The sequence below is a fragment of the Aptenodytes patagonicus genome, chromosome 3 (genome assembly GCF_965638725.1).
Source record: "Aptenodytes patagonicus chromosome 3, bAptPat1.pri.cur, whole genome shotgun sequence".
Classification (NCBI taxonomy): domain Eukaryota; kingdom Metazoa; phylum Chordata; class Aves; order Sphenisciformes; family Spheniscidae; genus Aptenodytes; species Aptenodytes patagonicus.
In genome coordinates this window covers 23,764,733-23,774,886 of record NC_134951.1, presented here as the reverse complement: position 1 = coordinate 23,774,886, position 10,154 = coordinate 23,764,733, and the positions used below count along the sequence as shown (strand labels likewise).

Here is a 10,154-nt window from a genome sequence, read left to right as displayed (position 1 = left end):
GACATAGATTGTTCTTTGTCAAAAGCTCTTGGAGATACTAAGTACTTTTGCAGTTCTGTGTTCAGAATGCACCAACATCTACAAAACACCTGAAAAGGCCTTTTTCCAGTTATTATATCTTTGCGGAGTTTCTTTCCAACACCTATTTTATTAGCCAGAGATGAATCAGAAGAGAAGCAGTGAATCAGTAAACTATGGACTTCAAGAGGTCGCTTGCACCAGACAGTCCAAGAACGTAAGCTTGCAAACCCTTATTTCTGGAAGAAATCCACTGGACTTCATAAAATGTGGGACAAAGGTGCTATGTGAAAAATGACGTAAGAATGATGTTCTTAAATGCTAAGCTGGGCTGTAGCTCAAGGATATTCACAGGCTATGATGGCTCCTTCCTCTCTAAGGCAGCAATACTAGCAAAGGCTTGCTATGGGAGACTAACCTCCATAGAATGGGGGACGCACAAATTGTCACCCTTTTCCAGACTTGCTTTGTATCTTGCACTGACACAGGTCAACCAGGGCTTGTGTGGGGAAGGCTACATGTCAATGATGATAAAGTTGCTCTTGGGTTTTTGTGGAAGAGCCTAATCTGCACAGCGAGCATCAGTTAGCTCTACCTCCCGTTGCATTCAAATGCTGGCCGGTGAAACACTTGTGTCTGAGCAGGTTAGACCATACCAAAATGATAATTATGCAACTGGAGTGCGTTGGTCTCTGGTAAAAGCTCACTGTACGCAACCCTTATTTCTGCTGCTTTCTTCACAAAATACACGCACAGGGAGTTAGCATCTTTTGATTCTTCATTGAATTCTTCCTATGGAATCCAGTCAAACAACAGCTTGTTAATAAGATTCTGGAGATACGTTTTTTCCAAGAAGAACTTCAAACTCCCTGCCGCTTTGGACACGGGCTGTGATGAATGTGGTATTGCCTGCAGCACACTGTAGTTTTTGACAGTGAGTAAACCCAAATATAATCCTGAAGTCTGGAAAAAAATAACTACTCTGTCTACCTTTTCAGCCATATTCTGAAATGAGAACTATTAAAATACTGTGGAACAGCCCTAGCCTCATATATTTCAAATTTACTGATACCGAGTGCTAACAGTTATCGTGAGTGCCATCTCCTTACAAGATTCCCTGCCTAAGCTTGCAGCCAGGGGTCTGAGTATGGCCCAGGGAAGCATCATGCTTTCGGATGCTCACAGTCTAATATCAGCCTTCCTCACAGAGAAATTAATTCCCTAACAGGATTCTAGCTTTAAAATAATAGTACCCTAATGGAGACAGCAAAATAAAAGTATACTTTTTCAAAAAAACATTAACTTTCAGAGTGGTATTTTTATTTGTATGCATTCAATAGTACACAGGTTTTTTCACAGGAATATAAACATAGCAACTTAGAAACGTCCATACCAGATCTGACCAGTACTCCATTTCAAAGGATTCAAAAGCAGACGCAAGAAACTTCACAGGAGGCAATGACAGGACAACCTGCTCCCAGGAGAAAGTTTCTGCTTAATCCCCATCAGTGTAATGTTTGGCTGATTTCACAAAACATGAAGGCTTATATCCCTTAGAAAAGTAATATACGTATTATAGAACAATCTGTATTTCTTACTTATAGATTTCTGTACAGTAATATTTACAATATATTGCAAGGATTACAGTCTCTCTCTCATGCCTTTATTGCAAATACTTGCTTCCAGGCCATAAAACCCAGACTTTGTACCTTTCTCCTGTTAACACTACAGCCGCAGACATTGCCCCTTGTCACAGCATTGGAGCACCTTGAAACACTTGGGTGTAAATAGCAGTTAGCACTGCACGCTTGCACTACATTTGACTATTTTAGTTTACATAGTTCTAGCCAAACAAAATCATTCAATTTATGACTTGCCTTTGCCCTCAGCCCCAGTTTTAGGCTTCCCAAAAGACTGGAAACCCAACTCTGTTGCTAAAACTTCTGTTCATACTGCAATTGCCTGCTTTACTGCAGTTTATAACTAAAGCTGAAAAAATCCCACCCCTTCCAAAGCACGTCTTTTATAATCAAATAGTAAAAAAAACTCTTGAGAATTTTTTGGGGAAAAAGATAGGTAGTGAGTAACATTAGCAAGTTTTTTCATTTTGAGGGATATGACTGAAAGACCCAGCAGAAGGAAGGAAAAGCCTTTACATGTAACAGTAACAGGAGCTGAGAGAAGCCCAGAGCTCCCACTCTTTGGAAAAAGCACTGAATTACCCATTCCCAAGATGTATGGAGAAAGAAGGATTGTCATCTACTGTTGTCTGGCATACTGGGAAAGGTAGGTTATTAGCTTACTCAGAAGGTATTATTAAATAAAGGGAATCTATAGCTTATCAGGGAAAGATCTTAGATAGGTCCACATCGTCTCTGAAGTAAACGATACCTGGGAGAGCTTGGGGTTCCTATCAGAGTTTGAACAAAGCCACAGAAATTTTTCCACATATCAGTGTGGAAAGTCACCACAACGCCGCTGAACTGTTCATAAAGACAAAAAGGGGGATTAAAAACATATTCAGAATGGGGCCAGTTCTGATTTCACTAACCTGCCATAAAACCTTCATTGATTTTGAGAAAGGCTGATGTTCAGTACTTTCAAGCAAATTAAACATATTCCTTCCTAACATTGAAAACTCACAACCAACGCATCTTTCATCTTAACTTTCGAGAGCTGCTCAACTAAAAAAGCAAAACCAAACAGAAGTTTGAAAACGAAACCAAAAATTTCCTTGGAAACAAAACAAAATAATTCTGTTCTCCTGTGGCGGGGCACTGATTTGTAACACAGAAGATTCTTCCTGCACTCTGAGCTGTCTACAGTCATCCGTATTTTCAAAGAAAAGCAGTCCTTAGCTCTGACAAATGCATATAAATATTTATGTGGTACAGCACCTTGCAAAGTGAGCATGAAAAGAACAGATACGGCAGGTTGTGTTCCTGACTAATAAACCTAGACTGCTTCCCTTAAAACCCTGCACCTTAAATGCATAAATCTTACCGTATTAGCAGCATCTTGGGTTAGAGTTTTCTGAGAATTACCCTTTAATAATAATGTAACAAATACACATGGAAATTTCATTATTTAATGAAAATATCCCCATGTACTACCTTCCCTCTAAGTTTGCAGAAGCTCACTCATGCAAACTATTTAGTTTTCTCCCAAGTGGAAAGGGGTTCAATGATTATTTTATCTGGAATTGTTATCTATCTATCTCAACAGCTTCAGACATGTAGACCTTAGTACATAACACTAGAAAACAAAGACAAATGCCCTGCATTCCCAAACCGTTGCTGTAATTGAGAACTAACCATCCAGGGACTGACAAGCACATTTAAAACATATGGAAATGCAAACTGGATGATCTTGCTGTGAATTTAACTGATGTCAACTAAACCGCTTGATGAGCGCTTCAAGGGCAACTCTTCCAGTGTGCAACGTTGGTGTAGGTTAAAATAGGCAACCGTTCCTCCTACCACCAGTGTTTTATTGAATCATCGCCTCTCACTCTCGCCCTTTCCGCTCCTCCAGATGTATTTACCGACAGCAGCAAACACTCGAGAAACGCAGCTTGAGTGCTCACTTGAGCTCGGCATCAACCCGGCTGCGCTGGCAGCTGTTTTGGGCCAGGAGAGGCAGCGGCGGGAGCTGCCGCAGTGCGGGCAGGAGGAATGCGGAGAATGAAAGCTGGTGTTTCTGGACTCCTCACAGTGCAGGTCTGGCAGCCAGGTAAGCCGGACACCACATCCATGGTAACACAAAGTAAACTCTTAACATCTACAGGACCCTTGGGTTGAGTCACCGTTACGCCAGAGGGGCAGCTCTCACAGATGGGCACTGGTGCGACTGAAAGGGGAACTGGCTTTGGCTTTGATTGGGGGTTTCTTGCATTTTTTTGTGGTTTGCAATGTCCACAAAGAAATGCTTTGATACAGGACATTTTCTAGCAAGCAATGACAGATTGGGGTAAGTGTTTGAGGCACAGCCAGCAAATTCCATGAGTTATTGTAGAGGCCCCATTCACTACACTGATCATCTAAAGTACTTTTTATCAGCTTTTAAAACACGTTTAGCTCGGCCAGTCCAAATGAAGCATTTTATTGATGATATTGAGTAAGGTGCTGCCTATACTGGGTGTCTCACCCCATCAGAATATTTACCTGACTCGGCTGTGCCCCAACATGCCTTCTTGCTTTGCAGCACAGGGATGCTGTCCTGAACATCCCAAGCACAGCCATCTACTCCAGACCCACACTAGGGAAGTGTGGCCTTACACAGCCTGGGATACAGTTTCCTAACGTGATTCTGTAAGCCCACTGCTCACTCACAGTGCATAAAATTAAAAGTGTTAAACCACAAGCTGCCAAACACTGCCATGTTTGCAATGTCAGAGTTGGAGACATATTGCAAACAAGTGGACATATGAATTGTACCGTTCTGCAGCGGGGCAGTAACAACGCAAAACCCTCTCTCATTTTTGACTACCTGTTTCTTGGAACTGTGCTTCTGACAAGATTTCGGGCAGGGTCTTAAAGGCTATTCCTCCCCACTGGCTGAGCAAGCTGTGTGACTGAGCAAACTAGATGGATACAAGGTACTCCAATTTGGCTTGAATACTCTCAGAGAAAGAGAAGCTTGGCAGGGATTCAGCTTACAACATGTTTGCCAAATATCCCAGATACGGCTGCCACAGTTAGTCCTCACCAGCCAAGCAAATAACATCTAATGATGTCAGGATGAGCCCTGGTCAAACAGCCCTGGTAAGACAGAGCCTTTGAAAGTCCAGGTGGAGCCTGTCTGCCTGCAAGGAAATGCCTGACCCCGAGGCCATTGCCACTTCATTCCCACTTTCTCCCCCCATCCCTGCTGACAAATTCATTGCTAGAAAGAGATGGTGCACGACACAGACCTTCTGTCACAGCCCGGAACAGCATCCTGGGGTGGTGAGCTGATGCTGAATACTATCGCGGATGGCAGCTGCTGCCACGCTTCACTTTTCCAGGAGCTTTCGTTTCCTGCTGCCTCTCTGGGGCACAGTTCACAATCTCCGCTTGTCATTGCGCTCTTGGACACCTCTGTGCTTGTGACAAGAGTGAGGCTGCCAGGGGGTGGGGGCAAGGGTAGGAGTCTTAAATAATAAAATACTAGACTTGGACAAAGTAGTCATGAGCCAGATGAGGGAAGAGTTTCTTCCTGTGTCTGGTTTTGTTCAACTTCCAAGTCAAGTGTTCTGAAGAAAGAGGAAAAAAAAGTGTCATTTATTATTTATCATGTCAGACAAGCATAAGGTGATACTCTAAAGCTTTTATTCAGCTGCTTATGGCTATTGCCAACATAGTAAATTCCCCTTCCAGGAGATTTCCACTTGAATAATGAATATCCATTTAAGAATGGTGCTGAAACTCAAGGCTGAATAATCTTGATTCAAACTAAGAAAGAGGATGCAGAGTGAACCCCCTTCTTAGAGTCAAGCAGGACTGACAGCGAGAGGAGCTGAACTGCAGAGGTGAATCTAGGCAACATCCCAACATGAAGCAGCAATGCCCATCTCGCTGAGGACCTCAGTTTTCTGAAGCTCACAACCCATGCTCAGACTCTGCAGTCATCACTCTGATGAAACATGGTAGGGAATCTGATCCTTCAAATGACTGTTTTATTTAACTGGTGCCCCACCAGGTCCCGGAGAGCTCATGAAAAATTAACCGTCCCATAAAAGCCCTGCAGGTCTTGAAAGGTGTTTTACGTGTAATGAATGCTGGATTTTAGAAAACATGTTTCTGCCTCTTTTTCCAAAGAAGGTGCAACAATTTTCAAGCCTCTGTGTAAAACGAGGAGCCTTCAAGGATGTGCCTGGGAGTGCCAGGGACAGCACATCGCTCCCCCGTGCAGCAGGTTTCCCTTAGCACACAGGAGTTCACTGCCCATTAATAACCAGTATGCAAACTAAACAGAGCCAAATACGTGGATTTAGTGAAAATACATAGATATCTAACTTGATGCTGCATTGTCAGAGAAAGCGTAGGACTGAAAGATGAACATTTGATCAGAACTACAGGACTCATCTTGTGATCACGTGGTGATAACAACTCTTAGCTTAAATTCTGCCCGGTAAATGTAATATTTAACTTATGGTAGCTCTTGATGACTCTTGTCGTTTATTCTGGGTGCTGTGTACAGGTATTTTTAGATGACCTTTCTGAACCTTCTGGGTCTGTGGCCTAAATGGTAAGTACATTCTCAGTTTTCAGAAATTACCCTGGAAACAATCACAGCCCTACTGCTGAGGTCTATCAGCTGAGAGTCAGCCCTAGTATGTTTAAAATTAGGTTTGTAATAGGGACCCTATGGATTAGTGTTTCCTAGACTGCCAAAAATTTTGATGCCAAAGGAAATTGCTGCCAGTGCAAATCACTCCCTTGTTCTAGGTATTAAAATTATTGCAGAATGACCATATACTTGAATAAACTTGCTATTTACTTCATGGAGGTCTTTTCACGACCCTGTTAGGCTATGTGCTATGAACTGCCATTTTGTCTCAGATGTTCAAAAAAAAAAGCCATTGACCAAGCCCATGTGAGGTTACACCGGCTCAGCCCCTGGAAAAGAGCGTCCCCCCCTCCTGCCCTTGCCTTTGCCCTGGTAAAGCACCTCCTGCCCTTCGCCTCTGCAGACTGCATGTCCCCTGGGGTGGTCACCAGCATCTCCTGGCTCAGCTGTGGCACTGGACACACTTAGCACCAACAGCTCCCTCCTGAGAGGTGACGACCGCAGTTCCGGCTCTGGACCCTACCCCCAGCAAGGGCATTTGGGAGCAAACAGGCCTTTATTTCATTTTCCTTCATGGAAATGTGGTTGGTTTTGTTATGTGGCTCCTGCTTGCGGTGAAATCTGCCTCCCATCCTCTGCATTTAGCAAGGCCAGCAGCTGCAACAAGCTTCACGAACCGCCACCTGCGTCATTTTGTTTTGTGTATCTCCCTTGCCTTTTATCACAGAAGGATGAGCAAGGAGAAATGATTAGCTCAGGAGAGCCTGTTCTTCTCTCTAAGGTAATTTGGGAAAGGATCTGTCACATAACAACACTTCTTTAAGTTGTCAGCCGGATACCTGACAACCATTCTTATCTACAAGGGCTTGAAATGTTTGTGTGAAAATGGCTCTGTCTCCCTTCCTCCTCCCTCAACTCGCAGGAAGAAAATAGGCTTTTGAGAAAACCCCAAATTTTAAAAGTGATCCAAATTTCACATAATTAAAACCGATTTCAAGTAAGTAAATGGATTTTTTCATTATATAGATTAAAGGAATCGGGAGTGACAGCCCCACATCTACGTTGGAAAGAGGCTCAAGCACTACATTTCTCCACGTTCATAAGGCCCACACTCTATCAACAGCTGTATCTACACTAAATGATGTTCTTCTCACGCACCAATTATGAACTGTCAGAAAAATATACACGTAATCCTTCATATCAAGATCTGCTCATGCAATTTTTAAATACCACACTGTAAGCTGCGGTACTTATCCTAAGGGCTTCATGTATTGGAAGGAGAAAAAACTGTTATCTACTAGATCATCAATAGCAAAGGCCCCACAAATATAGTTCTTTTTCAGGAGATCAGATGCAAAATAAACACAGCTTTTATTAAAACCAGGCTATCTGCTTTTACCAGGGCTAAATTTGTTCTGCTTCTGTCTGTGAACTAATTGATTTCCAAGCCTAGATGCCACAATTGATTTCCAAGCCTAGATGCCACACATTTGTATTAAGTATCTTTAGTTTAAAACAATGAAGTATCCCTCTAACCAAGGCAAACCGTACCACTGATTTCCATCTACCGGTGCCAAACGGCACGGCAAAACCCACTTCAGAAGAGCCAAATCCACTACAGTCAAACAGGACAGAAAACTTCAAGCCTGTGAAATGCTAGGGGGTCACCTGGAGCAAACTGTTATGGTCCCAACAGAAAGCTGTGGGGGAAATAAGATTGCTAGCAGGAGCGCTGACTCAGCTTTGCTTTCCTGATACTTGGGGGTGCCTATGTATAAGGGGAAGGGAGAGAGAGTGAGGGAGAGTAAGGAGGGGAAAACTGTAGCAGTATAGTATAAATACAGTGTACTCCTAATTAGTAATAGTTTCAGTTCAGTCTGTTATCTAAGCAACTGTAATTAAGGGTTGAATACTTTTCTAAGTTTTTTTCTAGCATTTAATAGAGCAGAAATTAGAGAAGACAAGCTATTTACAAAGCAGGAATCTGCAAAGGACAGACATCCCTCACAGACACTGACTCTTTAATTTCATGTGGGGGGTCTGATCTAAATCTGGCAAGCTGCACGCATTTATTTGTTTGTATTTTGTTTTTTATAACGACACAGATTTCTGCTTTGCAAAAAGGCCATACCGGAACACGTAGTATATGAAATACATTTTCCTTCAGCCCTTCATGAAAAGACTAAAATAAACTAAGAAAAGTCAACGGCTTGCTAAAGAGGAAAGAGAAATATATAAAACAACAGGGCGAGGCTTTGCACACACCTTGAGTTCACCAGGCTGCAATGCACGCTGAAAGAAGCCATCATGCCAGTTCCTGGATCACCTTGTTAGTCTCCTTGGCTTTCTTACACGTGTACAGCCATTTGATTATCCGAGCATTGCGCTCGATCACGGAGGTGCTGCTCGGGACCTGCTCTGTGAGTTCATCCTCCAGCAGCCCCTCGTCCCCACTGTGCCTAGTGAAGTCACTCTCGGACGTTGCCACGCTGATGCTGCGGATCTTGAAGGAGACGTTGTCGGACATCACGGAGAAGTTCTCTCTCCCAAGATCCTCGATGACCTCCTGCTCCAGGCCACAGTACTTGAAAAATGTATCAAACTCGGAGAAGGACTTGGAGTAGCGAGAGCTGATGTCCGACTGGGAGCGATGGAGACCTCTCCTCTTCACCTCCTTGACCTCCTCAGGAGGTATACTTGGTTTTGAGGGTCTCTCATGCCCTTTGGTACATACCCCTGGGGCTTCGGTGCTCCCAGCGACGGTATGCTCCGCTCCATGGTTGCTCGGCTGATGGTCACAGTGTTTTGCTGAGAGAGGCTCATTGCTCTCGGTGGCTGCGGTGTACTCCATGACTCTGGGCATCTCAGGGGAAGCCAACTGCTTCTCCTTCACAGGCCCTTGGAAGATCCTCCTCACCAAGCTCCCCCGTGAGCTGTCCTGGCTTTGACCTCTCCCAAACTCGCATTTCTGCCGGTAAATCACCAGGGAATCTGGCCGCATCTGCCTCTTGGGGGTGCTGCGCCTGGCTATGGGGGGGCCGTGCTGCAGGGGGGCACGGCAGGAGTACACCGCCTTAGCCAGCTCCAGGGGCTTCGCGCCCTTCCCTCTGCCAAAGTCCCTGCTGATTTTTTTGCTCTCCACCGAACAGGTCTCGCTGCTGCTCTCCGAGGCTGAGCTAAGCACGATGACGGGTTCCTGCTTGGTGCCGATTACCTGTTGGCTTTTTACGTACTTGGCCTTATCGGCCGCCAGCCTCTCCACGGCACTTTTCCTGCCCGGGTTGCCTGCCTCCATCTGCCTGCGGAGGTACTCGGGCCCCTTGTTGAGGAGTCGCAGGGTGAGGGAGGAGTGGAGGTCGGAGATGGCGTGCATTCTCACGGCCCGGGAGAGTTCAGTTGGCATAGCAGTTTCAGGGACGCGGATCCCACTTCCAGTCCTGGGAGGGAAGGAAAAAGAAGGCAAAAAGAAACGGCGAAAGGCAAAAAAAGGCAGGGAAAAAAAGGCAGAGGAAAGCCCGGGCGCTGGAGGCGGCAGCTGCGCCCGCCCGAGGGCCGAGCTCCCCCCCGCGCGTACTCGCCGCTGCCGTCGGGGCGCCGCGTGTGCGTGCTGCCGGCCGGCCGCGCGCGCCCCCCGCCCCGCCGCCGCCGCCCCGCGCTCCCGCCGCGGCTGCGCCGGCCCCGCCGGCCGGGGACAGCCAATCCCGCCGCCGCGCGCCGGGCCCGTCACGGCAGGCAGCGCGCGGCCCCGCCGCCCGCCCCGGCCCCGGAGCCCCGCGGGGCGGCCGCCGGCGGCGGCAGGGAGCCGGCCTGACGGCGGCAGCGGCTCGGGGAGCGCCGGGCTCCGGGGGCGATCGGGGGCTCCGGGG

The 10,154-nt window shown here is 46.1% G+C and overlaps 1 protein-coding gene across 1 annotated transcript; it reads right to left on the bottom strand.

Moving 5' to 3' along the window:
* Positions 1-1,316: 1,316 nt before the first annotated feature.
* Positions 1,317-9,857, bottom strand: FAM110C (family with sequence similarity 110 member C). Its single transcript, XM_076332865.1, has 2 exons — positions 8,554-9,857; positions 1,317-5,251 (listed from the first exon to the last, which is right to left on the bottom strand). The coding sequence occupies exon 1, from the start codon at positions 9,689-9,691 to the stop codon at positions 8,594-8,596; it is 1,098 nt and encodes a 365-aa protein (XP_076188980.1). The 5' UTR covers positions 9,692-9,857; the 3' UTR covers positions 1,317-5,251; positions 8,554-8,593.
* Between the last annotated feature and the right edge of the window lie 297 nt (positions 9,858-10,154).